Raw genomic sequence first — 17,268 nt, 5'->3', positions numbered from 1 at the left:
CTGGAGTCCCAGGATCAAGTCCCGCATCGGGCTCCCTGCATGGACCCTGCTTCTCCCTCTGCCTGTGTCTGCCTCTCTCTATCTCTCTGTGTCTCTCATAAATAAATAAAATCTTAAGGGGAAAAAAAAAAAGAAGACATTTCTATCCTACCAGATCTATTATTCTAGTAGAGTCATGATCCACAACTGAAGGTTCTAGTTTTTCTTCATTTTTGATGCTTTTTATATTGTATACTAACATTCCATGGAGCCAATGGGGTTTCTTTCGTTTTTACCTTATACATTTTGTTATCTATAAGACATATTCCAGACTACCTCACATTTTAAACATTTTGTCCTAGACTCTACCAGGCAAGTAAAGTGTATCTACCTTTAATTGATCCTGGTCCATTCCAGAATTCCCATTTAAAGTATTCCTTAGCTCCAATCACCTAATTTCTAGAGATATTTTTTCTTTTTTGAGATGGACCCCATCCTGCCTTCATACATCTGTCTCTGAAAATGTCTTCATTTTTGCTAGTTTAGGTTTTCCTTAAACTCCAGATATATAGCCAGGACTTCAATGACAGGACATATTTGATTCCAGGCAGGGAAAATCATGTCCTCAGTTTAACAATGTGGTTTTGATACTTAGAATAATTCACCTTTTCATACCCAGGACTTGGTACCTAGGAAATGTTAACATCTGTTGAACAAATGCAATTTGCATTTTTAAAAAGTACTAACATTCAGAAGAAATATATATTATTCAATGCTATTTTGCAAAATTTCCTCAGTTACAACACTGTTTCCCAATACTTTCATTGTAAGTATTTAGAGTTGAGCCATTTACAACAAAAGAGAAGTTAACAACATTATTTTATGGGCAGGCCTGAATGCCTAGGCATTGCCTATTATATTACCATAAGATAGGAGATATTCAAGTATCTGATCTTTTAGAATCATAAAATTTTAGAGCTAGAATAACTTCAAAAATAACTGAATAGAAGTAAGAGAAATAACATCAGAGCAAAAGCAATCACCAAACTTCTGAATGGCCCAGAAATTTTATTCAGGTACACAATTACCAGCAGAAGCTCAGGAAACTTAACAGTAGCAGTGTTTCAACTTGATACCAAGTTTCTTGAGTCCTAATTAGCATTTTTCCCATTAAATGGACTTGCTCTTATAGATTTTTAAATTATCATTTAGCAAGTTGCCTTTATGCCAACTGTTAAACTGATGATACAACTTATTTAAAATGAAGTACCTTGTTGTCCAGATATAAGTCTCTCAACTCCTTTAATTAGTTTGTGTCTATGTCCATAAGCGTTGATTCCAATCTCCTTCAGCTCCTTGTGCCCCATCTCCACTAATACATCCAAAGTGATCTTACAAAAAAGGATGAAACTGTTTAGAAGGCTTACATTTGGTAGACATTCATATACTGGTGTTTTTATAATGTATTAGAATCACACATTTACTTCAGATTTTTTTGAACAGCTTAGAAATGAAAGCAAACCAGTTGTTAAACTGAACCCAAAAAGTTGCAGCTAATTAAATTTTAGGTATGAATTACAAAAAATAATTACTTTCATTTAGCATAAGAACCTGAGCTGAGTTAAACTGTAAAACAAAAATCCATTTACAAATTAACCACATTCAGATACTCTATTTTGTGTTATCCACCATCACTCTACCGTAATCAATCCATTTATATAATGCTTCACTGGTTTCTCCAGACTCCAGACTATGCTAACTGGTACTTCTGCCTCAGGATTCAAACTATTCCTTTACCCTCAAATACGTTATTCCCATTTTGTGAAAAATGAAGACACTCAAAAATCCTGTTTTATTTATACATCTTCCATGAAGCTTTCCCTGAATAGTCCAGCTCAAGGTTACCTTTTTTTCTTTGAATTTCTAAAATCTATACCCAATACCTAGTTCTTTATATATTGTTAGAGCTCCACAAGTAGACCAAAAAGTTCTTTAGGGATGTAAGTCTACAGTAACTATATTTTCTTAGTCCCCCCAAAATCAGTAAATGTATTCTGACAGCATACTTTAAACTGGGACTGTTCTAGAAAAGCCTAGATATATGCTTGGCATATCTTCCCATAGCAGCTAGTGAAGTGTCAGACTTAGAGCAGGTAGTGATTGACATGACTGACCCGAACAAACAGAACTTTACGAGCTAAATAAAAATAAGCTAAGCTTTCCATTTCAGAAAGTTATTTTACTATTACTACACGAGAGTCTATTGTTCTACGTATTTTTAAATTTCTTCTTTGATTTCCTGTTGACCCATTCATTATTTGATAGCAAGCTATTTAACCTCCATGTATTTATGGTTTTTCCAAACTTTTTCCTGTGGTTGACTTCAAGTTTCATAGCATTGTGGTCAGAAAATATGCATGGTATAATCTCAATCTTTTTGTATTTGCAGAAGCCTGATCAGTGATTTACGGTATCATCTATTTTAGAGAATGTCTCGTGTGCACTTGAAAAGAATGTGTATTTTCACGTTTCCATGTATTTTTTTATTGCATGAGAATCGATTTTTATGTGCTAACAGAACAGAAATTCCAAGATCAAGCCAAACTAAGAGAGTGACTGATTTTTTAGTCTTTAAAAAAAAAAAAAAAAAAAAAAAAAAAATTCTCCTCTCTCTGCAAGCAGGTTGAATAGTTCAAGGCATTAATTTTTCCTTGAGGTCTTATAGAAAATCAAACCAAGTAAAATCAATTCATCTACTCACCTGTTCTCTCTCAAATATATCCATCAGGTGCTCAAGCCCAAGATTCCTTACAAACTGAGTTATGCTAAAATCTACTGCTGGAACTGGAAAAAAAAAATCCAGAACAGAATAACGTATATCAACATTATAACAACAAAGTTTTGTGGAATTACTATACTCATGAAGAATGTAAAGATGAATCAAAATACTGTCACTTGGGATATAATACTGAACATACCAACAAAAATTGCAAAAAGAGAAAGCTACAAAATTAACATCATTAGAATAAACAGCCAATGGGGGCACTCTCAGGTTAAAAAAAATCTTAGCATTAAAAAAATATTATTTTTAACTGTGTGTTTATAATAAGTTTCCATACTGAAACTAAGATGTCAACTTTATTTTCACCAAAAAAAAAAAAAAAAAAAAAGTTCCTTATCTTTGAGAATGTAAGTGACTTCACGAAAAAGTTTATGTAAACAAGTTCCACAATGCCACTTAAGGTGAGATGAATTTGGACAGGTATGAGGTAGAGAGAACAGTTTTATAGAGACTGTAAGTATGTGTATCTTTTTCTTTCCTTAAAAAAAACCCCTATCTTCATAATTGGATATTCTGACATGGAGTAAAGGTATTTCATAACTGTAAAAATACACCAGAAGAGATAAATAAAGCATAACTACTCAACCACAAGACTTTTAAACCCTTCAAAAAGCATATTTACGTCTAAAGAGTAGGTTAGCAGCGTAAGACTCATCAAGCCTCAACTTGGAAGGAGAAAGTTTCATTAGGGACTAATAACATAAAGAAAACAACAAAAGACTAAAACTTAAAGGCTAAAAAAAAAAAAAAAAAAAAAAAAATTAAAACTTAAAGGCTATGCTAATTAAACTGGTACTAACAGTTGTATTTAAGGTTAAAAAATGACTTGTTATAATTCTAAATGACAAATCTGTGGCTATATTACAAGACAAAGTTATTTTTGCAGAATGTCTCACCCTCCTTTTTCTCCAAACTAGAGGCACCCTCTGTTCCACTTGAACTAACTACTGAAGACAGTTCAGAAAAACTCCCAGATAAGTTGTCAAGACTGCTGGCTGCAGAAAGACTTGATGGGCTGGATGGACCTGAAGACAGAGCATCGCCGGTAGCTCCTGGGCTTCTCACGCCATTGAGCACTTGAGGTTTATAACATGAAGGCAGAGCAGAAGGGGGCATGGCTGCTGTCAAGAGAGCGCTAACATCATCTGCCTGGTGTGGGTCAGAGAGAAATTAAATCTGTGATAAGCCAAGTTTTAAAATTCTCCTATACCCAACAGAACGCATTTAAAAATATGACAAAAACTCAGCAGATTTGCACTAGAGTTGCATATTATATAAAAATGATTATTTCAAAAGTAAAACAAGTGATATCCAGTCAAACTGTTACCAAATCTAAAATAATTCAGAAAATCTGTTCAAAGACACAGAAAATTAAAAAAAAAAAACCCTGTTAAATGTAGCAAAGCATAAAAAAACCTAACTTTGATACTATGATATTCTGAAAAACACTGAAATGAGCTATAGTAATATCAATTTTAAAAGGTAAGAAAATTTTAACACTAATGCAATTATTCTGGAAGAAGTAATTCAATCTACATGGAACTTCAGTAAACAATGACTTGTTTATATTTCTTGGAAAATATTCAGTGATATATTTGCTCCTTAAAATTGAATGGGGGGAGTGAGATCATCATTTTAATAAAATCAGCTAGCATGGAAAAAAAAATCCCCAAATTTACTAGTATATTAATTTGTTTAATTACTGATATATACTATTTTTTTCACAATGCTCAATTAAGACCCTAACTAATTAATAGCAAGAAGTAAATCAGTACTTGTTTTCATGACTAGTCATGGATACAGTCTCTTCTAATCCTTACCTTTTTCCTACCAGAGTCTGAGGACTTCCACAGCACTCACAGCTTGTAGGTAACATTTTAAAATAATAGCACGATCTGTTGGGTGCTTTTTATGTATTTGCTATCATACCTGGGACTTCAAGTACATTACCTCATTTAAATTTCATATTAACTAGACATATACATACACACATGTATGTATCTTAAAGATTTCATTTTTAAGTAATCTCTACACCCAGTGTGGAGCCCTAACTCACAAGCCCAAGATCAAGAGTAGCATGCTTTTCTGACAGTCAGCCAGGTGGCCCTTAACCAGACATATTTTGCCCCCATTTGTAGATGACTAGGCAAGGTGAAAGAGTGTGCAACTCTAAGTGGCAGAGCTGGAATTCTAAGGCAGGTCTGTTTGACCCTAAAGTCCACACCTGTTCTCTAGAGCCCTTTGTTTCATGTCAATTATGTCTGGTGGATGAACAAATGGGTGGAATGAATTAGAAAAGTATACTTCCAAAGTATTTTGGAACTAGAAAGACTTTTCCCTGAAGAAATACTGCAAATACTGTTGGGTTGTCAGCCTGCTGAGAAAAATCTATTTAACCCCCAATGCAGCTGAACTAAATCAGCTTCTCAGTGTAATCTGTAACAGTGGAATCTCTCTCAGGAGAAAGCAGTATGTAAAAGACACTTCCCTTCCCATCTGAACAAGAATTTCTTCTCCCTTTTCCTCCAATGCCCTGGTCAATTTCACAGTCGTAAAGGCAAGAGAGACACCTATGTCACAGTGGCCAAGGCAGAGGCTACAATGGAGATGCCTACATGAGTTCCCTTGGGAGAAGGAAAAAACCAAAACCAAACAAACTTCATAGAAAACTGGAGGAACAAGCTTGTTTCACAAATACTTTCGGTGAGATAAGTGAGGAACAGGAACTTTGGGAAGAGGCAGTCTGGGAGGGAAGGGAATCCCTACTATAAGCTGGTTTTATGGCTGCACTTTGAGAGCAATGTCCCTGACTGGGAAGGTTCATCATATGTCCTCTATGACTCTGCATAGTACACACCATAATAGCTTTCACTGAGGGCCTGCGCCTGTTTTGTTTCCCAACTAATAACATAAGCAGCAATACCATACACTTCTTTTTCCTATTTCTAAAAGCACCCCGGATACAATAACTGATTGATAATCTTATTATTTACATATTATATTTTAACGCCAAAGATGTCCTACATTTAGACTGGGCTAAAATAGATTTTGCCACATTTACCATGAAGACATTTTATATCTACCAAGTGAACTTTAAAAAGTCAGAAAGCAATGAGATTTTTCAAAGAGTCCATCACTTACTGAAACTAAATCTAAAGGCGTTTGTCCTTCCTGATTTTTAAGAGTAGGGTCAGCTCCATGGGCCAGCAATAAAGCACAAAGCTGTGTTCGTCCCTTTTGGGCTGCTTCATGCAAAGGTGTAAAAGCCCACTTGTCCGTGGCATTGACACATGCATTATACTTTATTAGTAAAGCTGCTACATCTACATGCTGTAAAAGAAAATATTCCTGTTACAGTCTGAAATATTACCACATTTTAGTTCCCAAGAAGAAACTTACTATATACCTATTTTTCCATATTTTCAAACCTGTTCTGGAAATGAAAAACTGTGTTGCTCCCAAACATAATTTATGGGTAGCTGATTAAAAATTACAGATGTTTTAGTAACTTGAGAATTTAAGAATTCTATACCGGATGGGAACCAAATAAATGAATACAACTTAAATAACTTCTCATTTATTCAAGTTTTATAACTGCTAAACATCGATTTATAAATCAGCAACCTTTCTCAGTTATTCCAATTATACGACTGAAGCTGGCCAATATTGATTATAACATTTTAGGGTCATTATAAACTCAGGAACAACGCATCTGAAACTCTACAGACTCCTAGGAGTCCTAGTGGGTATCCTTCCTGGCATCAACAAATAAACAAAACTATCTTACTGAAGATAAGAGATGGTAAAGAAGGTAATACAACGAATGACAAATGTGCTGCATGTCACACAGCTAGCTTACAACAAAATCAGAATTGAGACCTGGACATTACTTAATCTCTTTAGTCCTCATATTTACTCCTCTAAAAAATGAAAAAGTCAAGCTAAATGCCCCCCCCCCTTTTAAGATTTTATTTATTCATTCATGAGAGACACAGAGAAAGAGAGGCAGAGACACAGGCAGAGGGACAAGCAGGCTCCATACAGGGAGCCCGACGTGGGACTCGATTCCAGGTCTCCAGGATCACGCCCTGGGCTGAAGGCAGTGCTAAACCGCTGAGCCACCTGGGCTGCCCCCTAAATGCCCTTTGAATTGCAATACTGATTTCCACTTTGAAAATTTCAGAGATTTTAAAGGTAATAGGAAAGAACTTACCCCATAAGATGCTGCATTATGTAAAGGAATAAGTCCTCCTTTGTCTTGGGCATTCACATCAGCTCCATGTTGTAACAAATATTCTGCAACTTCTAAATTATTATAACCAGCTAATTTAGAAAAGAAGTAAAATTACTTCTACTTAATATAAAAATAGTTACATCTATGTATCTGTATATACCTGTATAAGAAACACAGACATTCTTTAAAAAAATAAAGAGATTTTATAGAAATCTGATATCCCCCACTGGACTATTAAGATTTTATTTTATGGAAAAAATTGCCTACTGGTCTCAAGGTGGAAGGTTTCAGTGATGATACTCATTTATTCCAGAAACTCTCAAAAGTTGTAGACTGATTTGCTGTATCTTTCCTTTTAAAATCTTCTACCGAAGTCTTTGCCCTTATGATTGTTAAATGCAACTTCCTGAACTCAGGTACATGGTCTCAAGGGCCACAAGTAGAAGGCATTCAAACATATAAAAGTCAAGTTAGGAACAAAAGTGGCTGGCAGAGTAGGAGACAGCACATCAGCATGTGTCTCAGGACCCCATTTTCCAAGAAGGCTGCAAAGACACGCTTTTTGTAGACAGAGATCTTAGGCATATACATCTCTGAAAGTCTAGCAGCAAAATCTAGAAATCAGCTAAAATCAGCTAAAGTCATGAAGTAAAACTTAGTATTTTATTAGTATGCCATAATCTCTTAGTTGTCATCTTGGGAAAGGTCAGCTATCTTAGTAACAGTCATATGGTAAAATATGTTTTATTTGACACATAATCATAGATTGAGAGCAAATCTGGAACTTAACTTTGCCAACATAAATCAGCTATCATTTGAAACTTTAAAACAGTTAAAAAATATTTTCACATTTATTTTTCTTGTAGTTTTTTATTCTTTCACTGAAGGATTTAAAGCCAAAAAATTTAAATAAGATCAAAGAGGGAAAAACAAAACCAAAGAACTACCATAAGCTAAGTGTTACAATGAATCCAAAACTCCTTCCAGGTCTCAAGGTTTAATACTGCACAAGCAGGTAGAAATGTTTTGTATATAAAAGCTATTTATCACTTACAAAGATAACATGGGTTTATTTTTATTTTTTAAAAGATTTTTATTTATTTGAGAGAGGGAGAGAGCAAGAGCGAGAGTGTGCATGGAGGGGGGAGGGGGAAAGGAAGGAGGGGAGGAACAGAGGGAGAGGGAGAAGCAGGCTCCACACTGACCAGTGAGTCCAATGTGAGCTCGATCCCAGGACCCTGAGACCATGACCTAGGTTGAAGGCAGACACTAAAACCAAGTGAGCCACCCAGGTGCCCAACAGCATGGGTTTAAATAGTAATTATCAAATGTTCTAGGTAAGCTACCTTAAAGATATAGAAAAGCTTATATAAATAACTATACACAGCATAATTCAAATATACACAGATCACATTCTGTCTTGCATGAACAAGAAACTCCTGACTGCCAGTGGAAGTATAAAAGCCTTTTCTCACCATGTTGGCATTTGTGGTTATCACTTCCAAGAGGCTCTAAAAGACATATAGAGTAATTCTTTTCCATGGACAGTGGGGTCTCAACTTACAGGGGGTGCAAATTTAAAGGGAAAAATCACATATAACCAAAATTATCTTTTAAATACTAGGAACACAATTATTCACACTATGAGACAAATAAAATGAGAGAGAAAACAAGGGTAGACACTTCTATCTCCCATATTACACAAAGTGGCAGAAACATTTCCATTACTTTTTTTCTCTATTTTTTCTTTTTTAAATTATATGTACTTAGATAAATCTTATATATGTCAAATTATGCCTACAATGTAACACCACTGAAGTATCAGCTGAAAGCTCAGTGATTTTAATGCATTTTCAATGCAGCTAAAGAAGCTGAAATGAAATGTTGTACACCTGTACTAGAAACAAAGGTGCACTGTGTCAATTTCACAACTGAAACTTAAAAAAATGTATTGAAGCTTTGTCAGTACCTTAGAATGTGACTATATTTGGAGATAAGGTCTTTAAAGAGATAGTTAAGTTAAAATGAGGCAGCTAGGGAAGGCCTTAATCCAATCTGATGTCCTTTTTATAAAAGGAGATTAGGACATACAGTGAGAGACACCAGGCAAGTGCAGAGAAAAGGCCATGTGAGGAACAGTGAAAAGGTGGCCATCTATAGGCTGAGGAGAGAGGCATCAGGAGGAACCAATGCTGCCAATGCCTTATCTCCAGAACTGTGAGAAAAGAAAATTTCTGTAGTTTCAGTCACTCACAGTCTCTGGTACTTTGTTATGGCAGGCCTAATGAATTAATGTAAAAACTTTGGCAAGAGGTTTAGTAACTCTTGAAAATCTTAAGATTTTTTTTCTGCATGTGCTTAACGGCTATCATCAGAATGGAAAGCTTTAGCTTCCCATGAAGAAGGCTGGCTCAAACAGACTGGTTTTTCAAGTTTCTGTAGCCAAAACTCACTCACCAAAGAGGATTTAAAACTATGGTGATTGGAATAGAACTTAAACTTCATTCACTTACCTGCTAAATGTAAAGGGGTTGAATGTCGGCCTTGGGTATCACGACAATTTACATTATCAGGAGAAGACAGCTTCTTTACTCTGGCTAAACAACCCTTCTTGGCAGCGTCTAACAAAGCTGCATCTCCCCTAAGTAGATCTTGGATATCTGTATCTCCATCTTTAACAAGATCCAAAGGAGTATTTCCATCCCTGTTTTTCTTTGTAGGGTCTGCACCATGCTGGGCATGTGAAAAACAAAGAGGAACTGGCTTAAGTTCACCCTTAGTCTAAATGAGAAAATAGTCCATGAAACTATAGCAAAAATCCTATTTTATACAGAAACACTCTACCTTAAAGGTTAACATGGTTGTTATGTTTAATTTAGTACACAGAAAATTATAATAAAAAGAATACAGAGGCAGTTAAATATTATTGGCCTTTTATAATTGTAATTAATTATTATTATTATTGCTATTTTTTTTAAGTAGGCTCCACAACCCAGCATGGAACTTGAACTTAGGACCCTGTGATCAAGAGTTGCATCTAAAAAAAAAAAAAAAAAAAAAGAGTTGCATCTCTACCAACTGAGCCAGCCAGGAGTCCCTATAATGTAATTTAGTAAAAATTTTAAACTATATCCAAAATAAGGCAGTATTTCACAAATGATTTACTCTCATGTATGTTATTTGTAGTTTTCACCAACACTGAAATAAAATATATATTTAACGTATTTCTTATTAAGTAAGCACTATACCTAATATGGGGCTTGAATTTACAATCCTGAGATCAAGAGTCACATCTTCTATTGACAAAGCCAGTCAAGTGCCCTAATTTTTGTTTTTACTGTAAAATATCTACACTAGTACCTGTATTATACCAGAACTATCACAATTTTGCTAGTGCCAAATAAATCTGGCTTATAAATTAGATAATCCATAATCCATGAGGTTAAAGAACTATATAGGAAAAATTAGGATAATAATTAGAGACTGTTACTTGATGATAACTGACAACACAATAATAAATCTATGTGTGGTAAACATTCTCACAGATTAAGATATAATATTCATGACATTTATTCTGAAATCTAAGAGAATTAGCTTCACTTCATACTCCTTTACTAGCTTAAGTTTCTATTGAAAGTTATTAGAAATGTAAACATCTATGTACAGGTCCACAATAAGTACTTAAATATACCTGGAGCAGGAGTTTGCAAATTTCATATTTTCCTTTTGCTGCAGCTTCATGTAAAGGTGTAAATTTCCATAAATCAGCCACATTAACTACTGCTCCATGCTTAACAAGAAGTTCTGCAACTTCATAATGTCCATAAGAACAAGCATTGTGCAAAGGTACAAGGCCTCTGAAATGAAAAACTACATAAGCAATGCAATGCAAAGATGTTTAATTTACATAATTGCATACAGCTGATAAATTTCTTGAACTGCACAGGGGACTACACTGCTTATATTTTGTAGAACCTAAATTTATCAAAAGCAGAAATGGAATTATTTTTAGAGGGTATAGGGAGGAAATTTTAAAAGTATTTTAAATTGTAGAGAATATAACAAACACCTATAGACTTTATCCAGAATTGAGAATTGTGTCTGTGTGTGTGTATTTTAAAGTTATTTATTTATTTGTTTGTTTATTTATTTATTTATTGCACACAAGAGTGGGGCAAAGGGGAGGGAGACAATCTCAAGTAGACTCCATGCAGGGCTTGATCCCATGACCCCAAGATCATGACCCGAGCTGAAACCAAGAGTCAGATGCTTAAGCAACTAAGCCACCTAGGCACCCCCAAAATTGTATATTTTTAAAGAAAAAGAATTTTAAGATAAACTGGAAGAATTCAAATATCCTCAATACAAATTGAAAAATTTATATTAAAAAATCAATCTCCTTAGTCACTGTAAGATTATAAAACATTATGCAGATAAGTCTTTATATAAATGCTAACCATCATGAAATATTAACTGAAATTAAGAAGCTACATTTAAGCCAGTGTAGGGTAACAGACATCTCTGAAATTCAAAGAGCTAAAACCATCATAAAAATATTTTAAAATTTTCTTTCAGATTTTCCTAAAAAAGTCAGATAAAAGAGGCCGTGACAATTGTTGATACTTGCCCTTTATCTTTAGCATGCACGTCAGCTCCATGTTGCAGCAGATACTCCACCACAGATACCCTATTATAGCCAGCTGCAAAATGGAGTGGCGTAGACTGACGCCCTTCAATGTCTCTGCAGTTGACACTCTGAACAGTACACAGTTTCTGCAGGATGGAACACAGTATACACATGATGCTACATATTCTGATTTTTTTAAAAAATATTTTTTATTTATTAGAGATACAGAGAGAAGCAGGCTCCATGCTGGGAGCCTGATGTGGGACTCAATCCTGGGTCTCCAGGATCACACCCTGGGCTGAAGGTGGCGCTAAACCGCTAAGCCACCAGGGCTGCCCATATTCTGATTTCTTTAGTAGAAATTCATTTAGGAGAAATTTCAAATGTTTGATTTAATTTCTTATCTCATTAAATCAGTATTCTCAGAAACTATTTTTATTTCACCTTGTCATTTATTGGGAATCCCTCTGGTCCTCTCATCTATGCCTGTATCATCTTTTGCTAAAGCTTGTGGATAAATTTTATCATTATCATTACTATTTACATAAAGGTAATCTAAAGTACCAATTATCAGCAATCCTAACTTCCATTTTGTGGAGGTACACTAGAATCACAGGAGCACCGGCATCACCTGGGGTTTGTTAAAAACGCAGAAATCTCAGACCACCACACCTGAGTCAGAATCTGTATTTTAACAAGACACAGATGATCTATAAGCATATCAAAGTTTAAGAAGTTCTGCCCTAGACCAGTGGTTCTCAAATTTTCATGTGCCCTGGGTCCTACCTCCAGATTTTCTAATGCAGTGGTGGGGCCTGAGAACTTGCATTTCCTTTTTTTTTTTTTTTTTTTTTGGGAGAACTTGCATTTCTAAGAATTTCTAGGTGATGCTTCTAGTTAAGGGACTACATTTACGATCCTTGGGAAAATTAGGAAAATAGTCAAATACTTTTTTGTATTGTTTGGTTTAGATGAGGAAGTCTAGCTGAGAAAAGCTTTAAGAATAACACTTTTATTCATGCTTGTATGAAAAGTACAAATGTTTGGGGGAAGAAAAGCAACACAAATAAATTATGGTGCTCAAAAAAAGTTAAAAGACTATGAATTCTAGTAAAAACTCTTACTTTTTAGTATTCTATCCTATCTCTTAGGGATAATCTAAGCCTAACAAATCAAAGGAAGGAGGTATCTCTGGGTTTAGCCTCTAGGGGTTTAATTACAGGACTGATAAAGCTTTTTAATGCTCCCCAAACAAATGGCTGTTTCACTTGAGACAGTATTTCAGGGTCCCATTTGAGACATATTTCATGGCTTTAAAGCTGGACTCTAGGAATGAGTTTTTTTTTTTTATGATAGTCACAGAGAGAGAAAGGGAGAGAGGCAGAGACATAGGCAGAGGGAGAGGCAGGCTCCATGCACCGGGAGCCTGATGTGGGATTCGATCCCGGGTCTCCAGGATCGCGCCCTGGGCCAAAGGCAGGCGCTAAACCGCTGCGCCACCCAGGGATCCCAATGAGTTATTTTTAATACACATGCCAGGTGCTGCTACATTGGGTAGTTTTCACCAGCTACTTTATTCTCTTTCTGTTTAGTTTTGTGTACTCTGAGACAAGTTTTTTAAAAAATATTTATTTATTTATTCATGAGAGACAGAGAGAGAGAGAGAGAGAGACACACACACACAGAGACAGAGACACAGGCAGAGGGAGAAGCAGGCCCCACCCAGGGAGCTTGACTTGGGACTCGATCCCGGGTTTCCAGGATCAGGCCCTGGGCTGAAGGCGGCGCCAAACTGCTGAGCCACCTGGGCTGCCCAGAGACAAGTTTTCTAATGCTTAGTAAGAAGTATCTAGTCTGATGATCACATAATTAAATATTTATTGGGTAACACACAGATGTTATTGTCCCAATAATTCACACCAAGCCCCCTGTGTACAGATGGATTTTTTTTTTTTTTAATTCATGATAGAGAGAGAGAGAGGCACAGAGACACAGGCAGAGGGAGAAGCAGGCTCCACGCTTGGAGCCCGACGCGGGACTCAATCCCGGGACTCCAGGATCGCGCCCTGGGCCAAAGGCAGGTGCCAAACTGCTGAGCCACCCAGGGATCCCCCAGATGGATTTTTAAATCAATTTCCAGAAATCTCCTTATTTAAAATGACAATGAGTAAGTTTCCACAGAGCTCAAGTTCAGATGAGACCAACATATTTTGTTCGCAGAAAATCTAAAATTGACTTTGTGTGGTGGGTATGTTCAGGATTGAGACACCAAATAGAAACACAATGAAACTGCTTCATGTAGCTACTTCCAACACAATATCAATAAATTTATATTTTTATAAAACTTACTACATGTCATCGTTCCCTCAAAGAGGACCAGCATTGTTTTTGAAAAGTCTAGGGGCAAGAATGGGAGGGGTGGGGGAATATAACAAAGCTTTTTTCTCCCTGCTAGCTTTGGGAATAAAAATAATATTATCGTCAATTTTTTTTTCTTTCTAAAGTGGGGAAAAACTCCCAAACCCATTGCATTACTGAAGAATTATTTCATTCATAAAACATGCTGAATTAATTTTAATCTATATTAGATGAAAAGTAGTCTTGTTCTTTCAAAGTGTTAGGCTTCTGAGTTATTTACTGGGATATACAACTGGAGTTTTGTAAAAGAACTATCTGGTATAGGCATTAAGACATTACATATGACTCTATGGCAAAAAGTAAAGCAAAATCTGAGGAAGGGTTATTCTATGGAGGCCAACCACAGGAGATGGGCCATATAAGAAATGAAGTTGGCTAAATGAACTGAAGATTATTAGGTAACAGTGGCTCTGAAAAGTGGCATCACAGTGGTAGAGGGTAAAGAAATGAAACCAGAAGAATGACATTGACAAAGTGGCACACTGTTTAGTTCTGTTTCCCCTTCCTGTTGTTATGTGTCATATGCAAACAATAGGCAATAGTTTGATATCTTATTCTTTCAAAGGGACAAATGAACAGGTTCTTTAAACAAAATTTCCATAAACATGCACTTTACTTAAATTTGTGATTGTGAGGTATTTACTGAGATGCATGTGAAACTAAAAAGTTTCTTTCACCGAACGATTCTTACTTGCAAAGAACTAGATGATCATTATTTACCTTTTAAAACAAGGCACAAAATATAAGTAGGTTCTTCATTACAACAGTACAGATTCATTAAACACGGAAAATAAAAACCCAAAGTTAAGGGAAGCATAAGATCGTATCTTACTTTTACAGTTTCTACATCGCCAGCCTTTGCAGCTTCCAGCAACTGTCTGTCTGCCTCTGAATTACCTAATGGGATACCCTCTAAAAAGAGAGAAGGAAAGAGTGATTAACTCCTATTGAGAAGGCAGGACCAAGCTTTAAGAGAGGCATCTTACCTCAAAGTAAAGTTCTTTTATAGTTTGGTAGATTATAGAGTAAATCTCCATGGTAGTAAAGAAAACCAGAAGGACTTTGTTAAAAATTTTTGTGAGACAAAAAAAAATTTGAGGTGGAGGGAACATTTTATACACACACACATATTCATATAAATAGGCAAAATGTATATAAATGTGAATAAATATGATTTAAACAATATAATGGTATACAAAATAGATGAAAGATGGCATGTTCTACAACCAAGGCCACAGGATAGTGGAAAGGCTTTAGATTAGGAAAATAAAGGTCAGAGACCTAACCATGGTTCTGCCCTTAACTAGTTATCTAAAGTGGAGGGCAAGGGACCTCAGATTTTTTTTTTTCAGTTCTAAAGAGAAAAAAGATGGACTAGAAGATAACTAAAGTAATTTTCCAGTCTGAAATTCTATTTTATAGATCATTTAAATTATCACAGGAAAGGAAGAAAACACATACTTTTGTATCTTAGAACAAAATAATCTCTAATGGGTTAAAGATTTAGGGCTAAAAAAATCATACCTTAAAAATACTAAAAAGAAAATATAAGTGAGTATTTTTATACTTGGAGTAAAACATCTTACAGTAGGACATTGAGGGCAGAACCAATATTAATTTGGAAAAATATGTCAGGCAGTAACATTAACATTAAACAAAGTTATAAGGCAAATAAAAAGTGGAAAAAATATTACAACATATATATTAAAAAATGCAAATTAAAGTGAGATCCTGGGTTTTTCTTTTTCATCCATTAGTGGGCAAGGAGGAAATGGGGTAGCTACACTGACAATATTTCTGTATATTGCATTAAAAAAAATCATCTATTACTTCTGAAGTTCATACACACACTCACCCAACCAAAAGGTTAGGAATCATAATACCTAGTGCTGACAAACAGGTCTCATCATATGCTGTTAGCAGGAGTATAAAATAGTACTTAACCACCTTTCTAGAAGATGACTTAACAATTACATGTTATCTTTTGACCTGGAAATTCTACTTTGACAATCTACTTTATAAAGGTAAGACACAGCACTGAGCACAAAACTATTAAGACTGTAAATGTCCATCACCAGGCAACTGATTAGGACTGGTGTTAAACCCCCAAACTGACACTGAAACAAATATGCAGTATATGAGGAACTAAAGGGAATCCTGAAAGAGTCTTGTAGTTACTTCAGTTTTAGCCATTTCCAGAAGGTTTTATCAGCCTGCCTTCATCTATTCAGTGTTTTTCTCAAAAGGTGGTTTCCAGATCACAGACATAAGGAACATCAAAGGTATTAAAGATACAAGAGGGGATGCCTGGGTGGCTCAGTGGTTGAGCTTCTGCCTTCAGCTCAGGGTGTGATCCTGGAGTCCCGGGACTGAGTCCCACATTGGGCTCCCTGCATGGAGCTTGCTTTTTCCTCTGCCTGTGTCTCTGCCTCTCTCTCTCTCTCTCTGTCTCTCATGAATAAATAAAATCTTAAAAAAAAAAAAAAAAGATACAAGAGACTTGATTTGTTGTATTTCTTCTCATTTGAACTTTGAGACATCAGAGTCATTTTAAAATTTACTGGGCCAAGTTTCTAGGGTAAAATGTAAAACCTACACAAAATGTATAGATATTTGATTTAAATATTTAAAAACATAATGAATACGCACATATTCAATAGTTAAATGTTTTAATAAGTGAAATAGTTGGTTACCGTTTACAAATTCTATATGTGTTACATATAAAGGACCTAAAAAAAGAGTAAAGAGGCAGGGCCAGTCTTTAGAGTATCATTTATCATCATGGATGCTCAACTGAGAGACATCGATCTTTTTATGTTTTCCTGTCTTTAAAAAAAATAGGAACTATTATATCTTTTTATTTTTTTTAAGATTTTATTTATTTATTCATGACACAGAGAAGGCAGAGACATAGGCAGAGGGAGAAGCAGGCCCTCCCGCAGGGAGTCCGAAGTGGGACTCATTCAGGGACCATGCCCTGAGCCAAAGGCAGATGCTCAACCGCTGAGCCACCCAGACGTCCCAAGCAACTATTCTATCTTACTCCTAAACACTCTCTAGGTAAAAACTTAAGAGCCAGTTATTTACTTGGAGACATCAGGCAGAAAATGCTATTGGAACAAAATCACAATTAAGATTTAATGATATTTGGAATACCAGTATAACGAG

At 35.6% G+C, this 17,268-nt stretch overlaps 1 protein-coding gene across 1 annotated transcript in view; it reads right to left on the bottom strand.

Annotated features, from left to right (window-relative positions):
- The window catches only part of TNKS2 (tankyrase 2), a 68,686-nt gene that overhangs the window by 16,425 nt on the left and 34,993 nt on the right, over positions 1 to 17,268 (bottom strand). The window contains exons 13-21 of the mRNA XM_038578184.1: positions 14,933 to 15,012; positions 11,683 to 11,828; positions 10,747 to 10,912; positions 9,569 to 9,788; positions 7,035 to 7,144; positions 5,963 to 6,151; positions 3,718 to 3,970; positions 2,741 to 2,823; positions 1,250 to 1,370 (exon numbers count right to left, since the gene is read on the bottom strand). Of these exons, the coding sequence (XP_038434112.1) occupies positions 1,250 to 1,370; positions 2,741 to 2,823; positions 3,718 to 3,970; positions 5,963 to 6,151; positions 7,035 to 7,144; positions 9,569 to 9,788; positions 10,747 to 10,912; positions 11,683 to 11,828; positions 14,933 to 15,012 (1,368 nt within the window). The remainder of the gene's footprint in view (positions 1 to 1,249; positions 1,371 to 2,740; positions 2,824 to 3,717; positions 3,971 to 5,962; positions 6,152 to 7,034; positions 7,145 to 9,568; positions 9,789 to 10,746; positions 10,913 to 11,682; positions 11,829 to 14,932; positions 15,013 to 17,268) is intronic.

This window comes from Canis lupus, chromosome 28 (assembly GCF_011100685.1).
Source record: "Canis lupus familiaris isolate Mischka breed German Shepherd chromosome 28, alternate assembly UU_Cfam_GSD_1.0, whole genome shotgun sequence".
Lineage (NCBI taxonomy): Eukaryota > Metazoa > Chordata > Mammalia > Carnivora > Canidae > Canis > Canis lupus.
The sequence above is the reverse complement of the archived record's forward strand: the minus strand, read 5'-3'. Positions and strand labels throughout refer to the sequence as shown.